This window comes from Dunckerocampus dactyliophorus, chromosome 20 (genome assembly GCF_027744805.1).
Source record: "Dunckerocampus dactyliophorus isolate RoL2022-P2 chromosome 20, RoL_Ddac_1.1, whole genome shotgun sequence".
Classification (NCBI taxonomy): Eukaryota; Metazoa; Chordata; class Actinopteri; order Syngnathiformes; family Syngnathidae; genus Dunckerocampus; species Dunckerocampus dactyliophorus.
Genome location: NC_072838.1, coordinates 4,639,254 through 4,653,926, shown reverse-complemented (window position 1 = coordinate 4,653,926; position 14,673 = coordinate 4,639,254). Strand labels below are relative to the sequence as shown.

Genomic DNA, 14,673 nt, shown 5'->3' with positions numbered 1-14,673 from the left:
TCAGCTCCTGATGGTATAGCTCTGAGGGTCACTGAGGCTCGCAAACCCCCCGACCACGATAAGGTGCAATCCTTCAGGGGACAAAACCCATCCATCCATCCATCTCTTATGCCGCTTATCCTCCTAGGGTCGCGGATATGCTGTAACCTGTCCCAGCTGACTTCGGTGAGGGCGAGAGGTGGGGTGCACCCAATCAAGGGGGAGAAACTAAAAAATAAAAATGAAAAGTAAAAGTAAAATAAAATAACCTACTGTAACCCGCCCCAGGGCTCGAACACAGGACCTTCGTAATGGGAGGCGAGAGCGCTGACCACACGGCTAAAAACCCAAACTGTCAGCCGCGTGTTCAGCACAGCTCTTAAGGCAGAGGGAGTACACTCACACAGCCTCACAGGCTGGCATCCGTCGCTGAAGTCGTCAACAATTAACTGTAACTCTACAATAATAACATAGATGATGCAAAGTTCAACAATAATAATCAATACAGTTAATTCAGTGAATGTTAATATTTAATCAATATGCAGAAATTACTCATGAAATGTGAAATTCGGTAAAATTCAGTATTTATATATTTTTGTTCTGTGTCTTTCTTTACTTATCCTTATTCATCCACTTATTATAATGTATATATTTTCTATTTATTAATTTGTTTGGTTTTAATTTTTAACGTTTTTTTTAAACAGGAAAATAAACTTTAGTTCTATTTTGTTACTTTTTAAAAAGTTCATTCTTTTTTTTTCTTTTCCTTTTGTGGCAACACGAGGGACCATCCTGCCACACTTTCCTTAACACTGCACACTAGGAGTGAACATTTTTTTGTTCCATTTCTGGATTCACAAAATTAGAGCCGCGTTTTTAATGTTTTTTTTAATCCAATAACAAATAAAGGCTACAAAAGGACGTGACGTTGCTACAGTATGTAAACCGCGCTAGGTCAATAAAGTTTCTCTTTTCAAAGCAGCCAAGATGGCGGAGTACGACTTGACAACCAAGATAGCACATTTTCTTGACCGGCATTTGGTTTTCCCTCTGTTGGAATTCCTTTCCGTAAAAGAGGTGCGTCTATTTCATTGTCGGATGTGACTTTAATGTAGCGCGGCTTTTTTATTCGGGCATTTTATTCGGGGAATGTGTTGATAAGCCGATCCGTCACTGCCTGTTAGCTTCCAGTCACGTTGGCTAGGTAGCTGGCCTACTTGATCCTAAATTTTATAATTATTAATAATCCCTCCCGTTTTAGTTTTTTGCTTTTTATATGGATGTGTTACTTTAGTTTGCTGTCAGAGCAGCAACTAGTCTGACTTCAATCTGTTGTCAACTTATTTGTTATCTGTGTTTGTTAGCCTAGCTAGCTATGCATCAGCATCGTGTATTCGGTTTGTGTGATTCGGTGTGTGTCTTTCATGCAACCAGATCTACAATGAAAAGGAACTTCTCCAAGGGAAGCTGGATCTTCTCAGCGACACGAACATGGTGGACTTTGCCATGGATGTGTACACAAACCTTTATCCTGACAAGGAAATCCCACATTGTAAGTAGACAAGCCAATCAGAGGGTGATGCCTTGGCATGGAAAAAGTCTCAATTGAAAACGATAATGAAAAAAACTGTAGATCGAGTTGAGCAGTTGTGCAATCTGCAGTAGTTGGTTGCAGCTTCTCAAACTGTTTCACATGGCATGTTTATCCAACCAAGTACACACTGACGTCTTACACTTTTAAAGCTGTGTGTGCTCTTCTTGCTAACTGTTGTCCCCGGCAGCTTTGAGGGAGAAGAGGACCACCGTGGTGGCTCAGCTGAAGCAGCTCCAGTCAGAAACTGTGCCAATTGTCAAGATGTTTGAGGACCCAGAGACAACACGGCAAATGCAGTCCACAAGGTCAGCATCCTACACAGAAAAATATAACAACATTACAGTCGTGGCTAAACATGTCTTTTATCGCGCAACAGAGACGGGAGGATGCTCTTCGAGTACCTATCTGACAAACACAACGTGAGTATTGAAATGTCATCAGTGACTCCCTCTGCTAACTGCCCTTGGCTTCTAATATCACAAAGCAGGCAGAAACAATCACTCAGTTTCCATAACAACTAGCTGCCTGCAGAGGAAACAAGACCTCATTGCTCACTCGAGATTTGCAACTGAAGATACAAGGACCTCTTATGCACTATTTACTGGCACTTTACTGCATTATTGTCAGAGCATATTGGTGTTTATTTTTGAAGACATATATGAATAATGAGTCAGGGGATTTATGTGCTATTGTCTACGGGGGGCAAATTAAAGTATTCATTACGAATATTAATTACCATCATTTAGTGTTTTTATATTGCCTTAATACAATTTTTAATGTCTAACTTTTTACTGTTTCTGTATGCTAGTTGCCTTTTTATAAAATCTGTTTTTATGTATTGGGCTCTGTTGCTTGACTTGTTGGGGTTGGGAAACAATGGTCAGTCACACCCAAAAGTGGACATTGATAGGCTGTCATTGTGTTTGGGCTTGTTTAGCATCAGCTGGTAGCCTCCCATTATAGCTAGGAGACATGAAAATGGAGGTGCGTGTGAGAGTTGCTTCCACAAATGGGAAATTTGACATTTTTAAAAAGGACCCAACAGCACCATTGATAAAGGTAGAGTGATATGTCTTCTTATTAAGGAGGCAGCTGAAGTTTAGCTTACCACATCAACGCAGAGCATAGGGTATTTCTCTCTCTCTCTCTCTCTCTCTCTCTCTCTATCTCCGTCTGTCTCTCTCTCTCTCTCTCTCTCTGTCTTTCTCTCTCTCTCTGTCTCTCTCTCCCTCGGTCTCTGTGACATTTTGCAAACTTTCAGGATAGAAAGCACTCGATACACTAATTAGTCCACAAAGGTGACTGCCACGTAATTAATGCAATGAGAAATTGTAATCGCGTCCATGTAGAGACAGAAATGCATGTACATACATGTGTTTATTTGTGGTGGTCCCAGCTTTGGCGCTATCTTGGTCTGTCGATAATTATCCTACAAATTGTCAATTGATATTGAAATTTTTTTAGACCATTTTTTTCATTAATCAGATGGCATAATAATGTGAGTACATCGTATAAAAAACAAACTTTAAATTCTCAAGCGTATTTAGCCTTGTAATTGGAATGTCAAGACATTTTTAAATAACAGAAACAAACCAAAAAGACAAAAAAAAAACTTTTTCGCAAAAATTGCACTTAAATAAAAATCACCATCATAACCAAAAACAGTAAATGTCTGTCTGTTTGGAAAAAGAACACTCCAATAAACACACACATGCAGTTATGTAGTGTATTGTTAAACTAATGTAGGGGGTCATATTTGTGCTGGATCGCATACCTGTACAAATACAATGTTTCTGATGTCTTTCGACACGTCTTCTTTCACTGGATTACTCCTCAGAAAGTGTTGTCTGTCAGTATTGAAGGCTCTGCTGCACCTCCATACTGGGGCTGTGGCATTCGACTTAGAAACCATCGCTTTTGTGCCTTCATTCATATTGGCGTTTGCTTGCTAACTTGCTTCTCGTACTCTGTGTCCACTCACTAGTAGCCTCGCCTCCACGAACTGGGACGAAGAGGCTGAATGGCTGACAGGAGGGTTCACTCTCTCGGTTCATTTCCTTTTTATAGAACCAAAGCGCACAGACGCATGCAGAGTGAACCCTCTTGTCATACAAACCTGTGTGGTAAACAGAGACAAGGAAAGCAAACGAGCATACGAGCGTTTCTGTGAATGTAGCAGGCCAGTCCAACTTTGTACAGTAGATGGCATCTTAATTCGGCTTCTTGACACACATCATGCACACCCGATCTGCCAGAAGATGTCGCAGGAGGGATCAGTGTTGCCATCTTGAGTGGGCTGCTGTGCGCTGCCCATCTAAAAGCATTCGCAGGTGGCTTCGTCTTGCTTGTGACGGTTTCTAAATATATTTTTGTTATTCGTGCATAAAAATGAAATGCATCATGGCCAATTATTCAAATAACATCAGCCCCACCAAATAATAGTAGTTCATCTTTTTCTGTTGCGATTCCTCAGTTCCGCCAAGAATACCTGGACACCCTGTATAGGTACGCCAAGTTCCAGTACGAGTGCGGAAACTACTCTGGAGCTGCGGAGTACCTCTACTTCTTCCGTGTGCTGGTAAGAAAAACAAGACAGAACTTATTTTATTTGCTTCAAAATAGATGTCAGTACAGCGGAGCCTCTAACATAACGTTGGACTGCAGAGGTTGCACTGCATGTGTTTTATTACGCATCTGTACGTGCTGTATTGTACGCTGACTATTTGGCTCTGCCTTTAGGTTCCGTCCACAGACAGGAACGCCCTGAGCTCTCTCTGGGGCAAGCTGGCCTCTGAGATTCTCATGCAGAACTGGGAAGCCGCCATGGAGGATCTGACGCGACTGAGAGAGACCATTGATAACAACGTAAGTAAGCATATTTGTTCCTCCAACTTGAACCAGAAGAGTCATTATTGTCGTCCTCTGCAGTCGGTGAGCTCTCCTCTTCAGTCGCTCCAGCAGAGGACATGGCTCATCCACTGGTCCCTCTTTGTCTTTTTCAACCACCCAAAAGGCCGAGACAACATCATTGAGCTCTTCCTCTACCAGCCTCAGTGAGTGGTCAGAGTAAACATGTCACTTGGCATTAAACACGCTCCCATTATCGTCCTTAAATGTCACATCTTGCAGGTACCTGAACGCCATCCAGACAATGTGCCCGCACATCCTGCGCTACCTCACCACCGCCGTCATCACCAACAAAGACGTGCGAAAGCGCAGACAAGTGCTCAAAGACTTGGTGAAGGTCATTCAGCAGGTAAGGTGGAGGATGCCTCTGAATGAGTGCCGCACGTGCCTGCCCTCGAGTAAACACGTTTTGTGTGTAGGAGTCTTACACGTACAAGGACCCCATCACCGAGTTTGTGGAATGTCTCTACGTCAACTTCGACTTTGACAGTGCCCAGAAGAAGCTGAGGGAGTGCGAGTCGGTAAGGTCCAATTTCCCGTCTGTCACTCATGAATGGTCCTCATTTGCTGCATGAAGACCCGCCCCTTTCATTTGCCCCTGTGTTTAACTTTTACTCCCCCTCAATGAATCCGTAAAGCGTAACAGCTGTCAGCTTTGAATGCGGGCTGCCACACTCAGGACCACATTGCACGTACACTTGGTGCTCGCATCGCTTAGGGTTTTAGCGTCTTCGTGACGACAAGGCAGCGGCTCGCTTATCCTTTCGGAAAATGGCGCAGCAGCTTGTCATTTGTCAGAGGGTTTGTTTGTTCTCTTTGTACCTAGAGTGATGAAGACAGGTCAATGCCGTTACGGTTGCTATGGTTAAAATTCCTCAATGTGCAAAAAAAGTGAAGTCATAAGTTGGACACAAGAAGGATCTTAAAGGATAATTTAAAGCAGGGTTGTTCAAAGTGTGGCACAGGGGCCATTTGTGACTCGCTCCCTCGCTATATTGCGTTTTTTTTTTTCAGAAATGGGTTAATAAATGATGGCTGTTTTGTGGTAGACTGAGGTGTGTTAGTCAAAACCTATTAAAATAAAAGTGACATGTAATATTCTGGTCACTAAGAGGCAGTAATGAAATAAAACATTGAGACATTACATTACATTAGCTTAACACTGCATGAAGTCAGCTATGACATGTCTGACATGAAAAAAAAACAGTTCTTCTCTCATCCCATGTGGAAGTGGTAAGTTTTTAGCTTATGTTTAGAAGAAATACATTTGAGCCTAACTGGTTAGCTCGCCGCATAAGAGTTGCAGTGTATGCCGGGGCTTGAGCCGGGGGGGGCGGCTTGCGGTGCTTCTCCTGGACTGACACGTGCTGCGGGCGCCTCTGTGCTCTTGGGGCGGGTTCGGCGATCTCCGGGGGGCGGTGCCGGTGCTGTGGGTGGCCCGTGTGCCACAGCGGAGCAACCACAAGCCCCCACGGCGGCTGCTGGGGCGGGGTTTGGTCATGCTTGCGGGTACTGTGGGCCTGGGTAGGGGTGGGGGGGCGTATGCCCTGGGGCCGGGCCCGCTGGGGGGGGTTGTGCTCTGCCAGGCGCTTGGGCGTTTGTCGCCGTTGCGCTTTGTGCTCTGCTGGGCCGCTGTCTGTGTCCTTGCCTCCCCCGGTCTGTCTGCGGGCTTGTCGGGGGTGGGGCTCCGGTGCGCGGGTGGTGCACTGTCAGCTCTGGTGACATGTGGCTGGTCTGGCTTCTGGTGGTTGATGGGGTCCGTCGGCTGGTCTCGCCTTCTCGGCTCTGGTGCTTGGCCTCCCTGCGGCTTGGGGTGCGGTGCTCCCGCTCCCTCTTCGGGGTTTCCTGGCCCGCGGGTGTCGGTTGGCACTGTGTGGTGGTTCGCCTGGCTGCTCGCCCGCTTGCTCAGTTTCCCGATTTCCTCCTCGCTGGCTCCTCTGTCTGCCTTGCTGGCGGCGTCCTACCGTTGGGAGGGTGTGGCCTGGTGTCTTCCTGTTCCCCGGCGATCCGCGCTCTGCGCGCCTGGGTTCTGGATTGTATGTCTGGGTCCCCGGCTCCGCTGCTCCTTGGGTTACCAACGGGGGATAGGCTTCCGGGTGTCAGGCAGTCGACCACTGTGTGCGCGCGCGTGTGCTTGCGCGTGTGTGTGTGCTTGCTTGCGCGTGTGTGTATGTGCGTGCTCGTGGGGGCGTAGGAGTGTGTATGTGCGTGCGTGTGTGTACTTTTATTTATTTATTTATTTTATTTATTTATTTTTGGGGGGGTTGGCGCTTCCGGTGTGGGCGGGCTTCTTTCCGATTGTGGGGGCGTCTCTGGGCCTGCTGGTTTGTGGCCCCCGGTACTCGTCTGCCTTTGTGGGGTGTGATCTCTCGCTGGTCTCAAGGGTTGGCTGTCCTCCGGCCCACCGGTGCCCTGTCTTTGGCTTGGATTGCCTCTCTTCGGCCCCTTGCTGGTCTTCCCGGGGGGGAGGGCTCTCTGGGCTGGCTCTTGGGGCACTGATCTTTGTGCTGCCTGCCCCTGTGGGCTTGGTGGCCTTCTGGCGGCGGGGGCTCGGCCTGGTTATTTGGGGCGGGGCTCTCTGGGAGGTGGAGGGGGGCCCCTTTCCTTTCATGCATTCTCAGTGACAATTACACGCCCACACATTCTTGCACCTTTATATATATGAAGTCTTCCCCACATACAGAGATACCTGTACATATGCACACTCACATATGTGAGTGTGCATATGTACATACATACGTACTTCCCCACATTACTCACTGAGTTAACCAGGGTGTTGTTATGTTGTTTTATTACAGCGACGGTGATATCAGCAGTATGACTATAGTTTTTTTTATTTTTACATTGATGTGCATTACAGTAATTATCACTCTGTTCACTATCATAGATAATCATTTCATTACTACAATTGTGTGTGACTGTTTCAATGCAGTATTGTCATTGTAATCACTATCATGGTTCATAATTTCATGACTGCTATTATGTGTGATTGTCATTGACAGCATTGTCATTGTGGTTGTTGATATTGTTTTGTCCTTATGTCCTTGTTCGTCTTTATAGTTGTCACAGACATTTATTTGCTGATGTAGTTCTGTATGTTTCTGTTGTTCTGTTCTTGTCACAATTGTTGTTGCTGCTGTTGTCCTTGTCTCTTGTCTGTCTCTTGTCTGTCTTTTTTTTTTTGTGCTTAATAACAAGCACCAAAGTCAAATAAATTCTGTATAACAGAGGATTTGTATATCACACTTCTCCCTGGCAGAGTAAATCTGTTGAGCACTTGACGGCATTTAGATGTACAATTCTATCTGCTTTAAAGGTTGGACAGGACAGGGGAAAGAAGAAAAAAAAAAGAGTTGCAGTGTATAATGTCTGTCTGTCTGTATTCTCCTGCTCTTTTTGCCGCACCCTGTTTTTTTTCCTCTTCTATTCTATCCCCTCCTGCTCCGGTCCGGCTGCTCCAAATTTGCATTAAATAAACATAATGTCAAATAAAATCTATATAACAGGGGAAGAGTATCTTACACGTTTCCCTGGCAAAGCAAATCTCTATAGCATGTAAGGGCATTTAGATCAACAATACTATCTGCCCCAGTGGCTGGACAGGACAGAAAAAAAGTTGCAATGTGATGTAAACAAAGAATAATGGGGGTGTAAAGGTGACTATGGGGTTGTTATTTCATGTTTACATGGCTCTAATGTAAAAAAAAAAAAAAAATTTAGAAAGTCATAAACATGTTGTCTATGCTGTAACTACGAAAATATTCAATTTATTAACATTAAATCCTAGCTGAAATTAATTTAACACGGTCTGGTCTGGAACCAATTAACCGCTATAAACGAAAGACTGTTTCCCACAGGACTGCAATCTATCTGTGGTGATTGGGGAGGGGTTAAATAATCTCATTATCAAATCATCATAAATGGCAGTGAGTGGAGATTTTCAGAAACTTCGGACTCAGCATTTGTGTGTGGATGAGTAAAATGGAGCTTTTTGGTTTGTGTCAAATGTTTTAAACCTGATTTAACAACTGCACAAGAAGTTACGGAGTTGCGCGTGTGGGTTTCATTTTGGGCAGCAGTAGAGAAGCCTACATGCGCATTATAACACGCACAAAGAAGACATTCATGGTGCTCCATGTCAGTGTATGCTCATTTTAGAGCTAACGTACACACCATTGTACATCTGATCATTACTAAAAAAAAAAAACAAACAAATCTAATGGAAACGCTTATGTGGGAGTGTAGCATAATGGTTGTACAATAAGCGTTGATATTATCATCTCTGTCAAATAATGGTGCCAAACACATTGCCTGTCACAGTCTGACACTAATAATGCCTTCAAGTGATGAAGCTCTACTCAAGACACAACAAGGCCAAACACCCCAGTTGACGGTTTTGGGTTGCTATAAAAAAACAGACATTTAGGGATAAGATATGCTGACAGTGCAGAAACATCCCCAGTTTAACACACACTTGATCCAAAAGGCAGCTTAATGACTTGATATGAACGGTTTATAGGAGTCGTTTGCTAGTAATGCCTGGTAGTGGTAATGTGTATGTAGAGGATTGGATGAATATTTAATGGTGTTTGTGCAAATGTTTTATTAGCTTATAACATGACTGAAAGCAGGAGGGTTTGTATGAGATGACGACCATGTGTTCCTCTTATAGGTTCTCGTGAACGACTTCTTCCTGGTGGCGTGTCTTGAGGACTTCATCGAGAACGCTCGGATCTTCATCTTTGAGACCTTTTGCCGCATCCATCAGTGCATCAGCATCAGGTGCGTGTCAGATGACTCCTATTTAAACGCAAATTCTCCTTGACTCACCTGTCCTCTTCTCTGCTCAGCATGCTCGCCGACAAGCTCAACATGACGCCCGAGGAGGCAGAGAGGTGGATCGTCAACCTCATCCGTAACGCGAGGCTTGACGCCAAGATCGACTCCAAGCTGGTGAGCGCACGCAGCCGATGCAGACTAGAAAACCCATTGGGAATTCGCTGCTCATTTGCTGCTTCTGTTGTCTGTCCCCTGCAGGGTCACGTGGTGATGGGCAACAACGCCGTGTCGCCCTACCAGCAGGTCATCGAGAAGACCAAGAGCTTGTCCTTCCGCAGCCAGATGCTGGCCATGAACATTGAGAAGAAGGTGGCGCACAGCAATAGGAATGAGGTACACTGTGACCATGCTTTGTGAAAACACTTAATTTGCATACAAAAGTATTTGAAAGACCGCTCACAGTTCAATGCCGTCTATCATGTAATCATCCATAAAAGCCCACTGCCATCTGGACGTGACAGGGAATTACATTTACTATACAAAACCTTTTTAGCAGCAGTTATGTGTCTGAAGAAAAACTAAATGATCAAACTTAGAGCTCCCACGTCTAACTCTGACGGATAGTTGGCAGGGCCCTCGGCTATATTTTACTATGTGTAGCAAAGCCTTCCTAGTACAAACAGTGCCTATTTAAAGATAATAGTAGTACAGTAATCCCTGGTTTATCGAAGTTAAAAGGTTCCAGACACGGCCGTGAAGTAGGACTCATTTATGAGCCAAATATTTTCGTAGTTAAAAGCATAGTAAACATGTTTACGACCTTCTAAATAGATTTTTTAACATTATGAGAGCCCTTTTTACCCAACATAGTGGACATAAGAGAAAATAAGCCACTTAAGACGTTAATAAGACTCGTGTTTGCATGTGTTGCAATAAATGTCTTTTGGACATGTGGACAGGAAGTGACGTTGGGTGTTCAGAGTTGAGTTTTAGCTAGATTACGGCCACAAAAGAAGCCAGTGTTATGATTATGATGATTACGTTATTATGCCTGTTGTGAGGTAATTTAAATGTGCAATAAAAGCCTGTTGTTCCGCTGATCAAGTCTGGTGCTTTTGTTACTAGTGACACCAAGTGGCCAGTGTAAAATACTACATTAGTTCATTTAGCCATTTTATGCTTGAAAATGCTTAATTTAGGCCAAGAATGTGTAAAATTCTCTTGAATACACATTTCTTTGCCTCAGGCTGTAGGCAACCACAAAACAGCAATTATTTAAATTTTTTAAATAAATGCAAAAGAGTGAGGGCGCAATGTTCGACCTGCGAAGAGACATGGGACGACTGACTAGTAGCAAAAAAAAGGTGCACTTCCTGGAGTAACAGCATAAAGTTTCAGAGAAGTCTTACTGTATGTGCTACTAAATTGGCTTTTGACTTACTGATAAGCTTGCAAAGAATTTGTGTTGCCGTTAATCATGACAGGACGCATGGAAATCAAAGAGCCTATACTGGTGGTCAGCCATTTTGGGACCATTCCCAGTTTTTCTTTTTCTGTGCAAAGTTCTAATGAGAGCTGTGTTTGATTTTATGTGTAGATTATGCCGCAGTCCAATAAAAATGAGATGTGGGCTGCAAATGGACCCCGGGTTGCCCTTTGGGCACCACTTGTGACACACCTCCTTTTTCATTGAAGACTTTTCAGCTTTTCCTGTTACTCAACTTTTGTTCTTACTGTCTCGTTTCCACAGACGCCAAACTGGGCTGCTCAAGACTCCGGCTTCTACTAAAAACAGAAATAAAAGTGGCTTTTTGAGGGATGCTAGACTCTGTTCATCCTCCAGTGTCATTCCGAAGCTCCAACAGGTGTCACACAAGTCATCCGGTGCTGCTCTTTCAGATATGTCCCGTTTATTATCCTCTTCAGGTCAAATGTTGTTTTATACCCCACATATTCTGAAAGCAGAAGAAAATGTCAACTCAACATTAAAAGTTTTGCCTCTTGGGTAAAGTGTTTTTCTTATTTGTCCACCAGATGGGGCTATTGCCTCACTGTTTGCTGTGTGACGTGTCTCCCTATGAATTGTGTAATGTGTACTAGTTTTGGAATATTGCCTATAGGTAACTAGTTTACTTTAACGGCGGTTCATCCTTGTTTTTCCCAATTAGTTGGTCATGTTACTGTTAGTTCTAGCTTTGTGCTTTTCAAACCACACCTCCTTATGTCACCATTAAACTTGGCTTTGTGTTCTATGAGCTCTGCAAATATTTGGCTTGAAAGCAGCTATCAAGCACAGTCAGCCGCCATGGTGACGCATTTAAAACCGGTTTGTCGAATAGTTTTGGTCACTTAGTCTCCTGCTTTGTCTGAGTGCCTCAGGTGCATTTTTAAGTTGTTTTTCTAGGTGTGAGGATTCCCCTCAGATGTTGAGCCTCTCAGGGAGGAGCTGATTGCTTGACAAGCTGCTAGCCACGCCCCCCTCCTCTCTCGCTTGCTTTCCTTTCCAGTAAAATGCAGCCGACTTGCATGCAGAGCTGACGTGGGCTGACAGCTGGAATCCATCAGTGTGCGGTTGGCCTGCTGGCTGCTACTTCCTGCTCCAACTGCAGACGCCACCCGGCCCGCTCCGCTCCACAGTGACTACTCCATTCCACAGTGACTTGCAGTGTTGGTGACTTTTCATCATGGACATGCTGACAGCATGGGCTGTCACTAACCCGGCCGTGGCTCGGCTCCTCTGGATCCTGGTCCTGGTGCTGGCCACCCTGCTGGTGTGGTGTTTCTCTTTTTGCTGCTACACATGGAACCAGAGCTCCTCCTCAGCCTCCATGGAGCGCTACCTGGCAGGTAGGCGGACCCTTCCTTACTTCCCCCTCCCCTTCTTTGTGATTGGCCTGCACACATTCTACTTCCTGTTTCCACTCTGACTCACTTTTACTCTCCTGTGTTCATTCTTTGGTTGTTTAAATTGTCATAGCATGCTTCCTCTCCAAGACTTGTGCAACCGCACACTGGCTCTGCTGCCACTTTGTGGCTGGAAATATTTTGATTGGCCACACAAAGGCTCTCTTTCGCACACATAATTATAGTGCAATTTAGGACAGTACTGACATTTACATCCAGCAAAGTGAAACTATACTTTAGTGTCATGCTTCAACGCAAACATTCCAACAATGATGCTTTTTTTCCATACAGTGATGGTGAAGCGCCCTGGATCTAAAGCTCCCACTCAGGTGAGCAAACCTGCTCAAAATTGCATCCATTTATGATCCATGTGCACATACAACAGTACTGTAAATGCCTGCAATTAAACCCCCTCCAATTATAATGATGTAATATCCCATTTGGCCTGTAGGGGTCCTCATTCACTTTCACTTGAGAGCCCATATGCTGGGCTCAATGACGTCACTATCACGCTCCTGACTTTTTCTACCGAAGAGTGAGGTCCAGTGGTTCTGAATAAATAGTGCTTTTGGCCCAGTTATGGACCAAACTCAAAATACAAACACACCAGACGCTTCATTAGGTACACCATATCCTGAAGTGCAAAGATGTGGACCAAAACAGAACATCTGTCCACAGGTGGACGCCCAGAACTAAAACCTCTTTGGAAATAAATGTTGCATTCTTCATTTTTCCTCCAAAACATCAGTTATTCGTGTGTTTGATCATCCTTCAAATAAAACTGACACACTTTTGGGGCAAGTTTTATGTTAAACTTGAACACCAAGGTCTGGTCTACTGGGTGTGTTGACACCTGGTATCCGGCCAGGAGTTCTATGAGAATGACATGTTTGGATCACAACACAAACACTGTGCAGCCATTGTGTCTTCTACATGACTCCATGAGTGAAACTCTTTGTGTGTGAGAGCAGCACTTACATGCCAACATAGATGATGTCCTTGTAATGTCATGCACTGAAGCTGACAAGAGTGACCTTGAGTGGTTGAGAGGTGACAGTGCAGCCTGTTTACGTCATTCCATCATGGTGACGCAAGTGAATGTGTGAGGTAATGTATTGAAAATGTCAGTTACATTGTGTCAAACATTGAATCATTTCAATCACAGGTATGAAACTCGAGGCCCGGAGGCCAGATTCGGTCCGTCATATCATTTTTTGTGGCCCTGCAACTAATGCATGTCAAAAAGACACTTATTTTGTTTTATTATTTTAATGCTATTTAAAAAAATATTTGTATGGAAATTGTAATGATATTAAGAATATTAGCTTTTTAAAACTTTTTAAATAGTTTTAGTTTATGTATTATGTATTTTATTATTTATGTATGTATTTTTCAACTTAATATATATTTATATTAAATAAAAAATATTTTGAAAATCCAAGACATTTAATTTTTCTTGCTAAATGTATTTAATTTTCAAAGAAACGTCTTATTTTTTCTTGTCCAATCCAATTAAAAATAATTTCAATTATTAATGAATAATTACTATAATTATTTACTATTAATAAAATAATATAGTTATACAATACTACAGTATACTCAAATTTGTGCTTGGCACCTTGACTACTTTCCATGTAAGATTGCTGGTAAATACATAAATTAAGTAAATAAATAAGTAAAAATGTTTAGTAAGGGTGTCCCAAAAGTCTGGACGTATAATACACCCAAATAATATACATACATCATACAAAAAAAGTTTATTATTTATTATTATATTTATTTATTAATCAATTAAAAAAATAATAATGAAGAATTAAATATTTTATATTTTAAAATATACATACAGTGGTGTGAAAAAGTTTGCCCCCCTCCTGATTTCTTATTTTTTTGCATGTTTGTCACACTTAAATGTTTCAGATCATCAAATAAAAAATTTAATATTAGTCAATAACAACATAACTGTACACAAAATGTAGTTTTTAAATGCAACTTTTTATTAAGGGAGAAAAAAAATTCCAAACCTACATGGCCCAGTGTGGAAAAAGTGCTTTCCCCCCTATAAACCTCCTATAACTGGTTGGGTCACCCTCAACAGCAGTTTGCGATAACTTGCTATGAGTTTCTTACAGAGCTCTTGCAGAATTGTTGTAATTCAGCCACATTGGAGAGTTTTCGAGCATGAACTGACGTTTTAAGGTCATGCCACAGCATCTGAATAGAATTCAGGTCAGGACTTTGACACTCCAAAGTCCATCCATCCCATCCATTTTCTATGTCGCTTATCCTCACTAGGGTCGTGGGTATGCTGGAGCCTATCCCAGCAGACTTCGGGCGAGAGGCAGGGTACACCCTGGACTGGTTGCCAGTCAATCGCAGGGCACGTACTGTATAGACAAACAACCATTCACACTCACATTCGGACTTGCCCTGGACACCTCCCCAGGGAGGCGTCCGGGAGGCTTCCTGACCAGATGCCCAAGCTATCTCATCTGGCTCCTCTCAATGCGGAG

The 14,673-nt window shown here is 43.4% G+C and overlaps 2 protein-coding genes across 8 annotated transcripts in view; both read left to right on the top strand.

Moving 5' to 3' along the window:
* The first annotated feature begins 945 nt into the window (after positions 1 to 945).
* Positions 946 to 11,263, top strand: eif3eb (eukaryotic translation initiation factor 3, subunit E, b). Its single transcript, XM_054763725.1, has 13 exons — positions 946 to 1,056; positions 1,414 to 1,531; positions 1,761 to 1,878; positions 1,950 to 1,992; positions 4,047 to 4,151; positions 4,313 to 4,438; positions 4,502 to 4,626; positions 4,703 to 4,829; positions 4,900 to 5,001; positions 9,153 to 9,262; positions 9,331 to 9,433; positions 9,518 to 9,652; positions 11,010 to 11,263. The coding sequence occupies exons 1-13, from the start codon at positions 967 to 969 to the stop codon at positions 11,046 to 11,048; spliced, it is 1,341 nt and encodes a 446-aa protein (XP_054619700.1). The 5' UTR covers positions 946 to 966; the 3' UTR covers positions 11,049 to 11,263.
* A 162-nt stretch (positions 11,264 to 11,425) lies between these two features.
* pleca (plectin a) overlaps positions 11,426 to 14,673 on the top strand; it is a 93,969-nt gene continuing 90,721 nt past the window's right edge. For all 7 annotated transcript variants that reach the window (XM_054763702.1, XM_054763700.1, XM_054763696.1 and 4 more), the window contains exons 1-2: positions 11,426 to 12,106; positions 12,455 to 12,492. In XM_054763702.1, coding sequence (XP_054619677.1) covers positions 11,944 to 12,106; positions 12,455 to 12,492 — 201 coding nt within the window. In that variant the 5' untranslated portion in view covers positions 11,426 to 11,943. The remainder of the gene's footprint in view (positions 12,107 to 12,454; positions 12,493 to 14,673) is intronic.

Bases quoted from the DNA above. Each gene is read 5' to 3' on its own strand.
- eif3eb (XM_054763725.1), top strand. From the start codon at position 967: ATGGCGGAGTACGACTTGACAACCAAGATAGCACATTTTCTTGACCGG. The intron at 1,879-1,949 runs GTCAGCATCCTA...ATCGCGCAACAG, and splicing joins CGGCAAATGCAGTCCACAAG to AGACGGGAGGATGCTCTTCG. The intron at 4,152-4,312 runs GTAAGAAAAACA...CTCTGCCTTTAG, and splicing joins TCTACTTCTTCCGTGTGCTG to GTTCCGTCCACAGACAGGAA.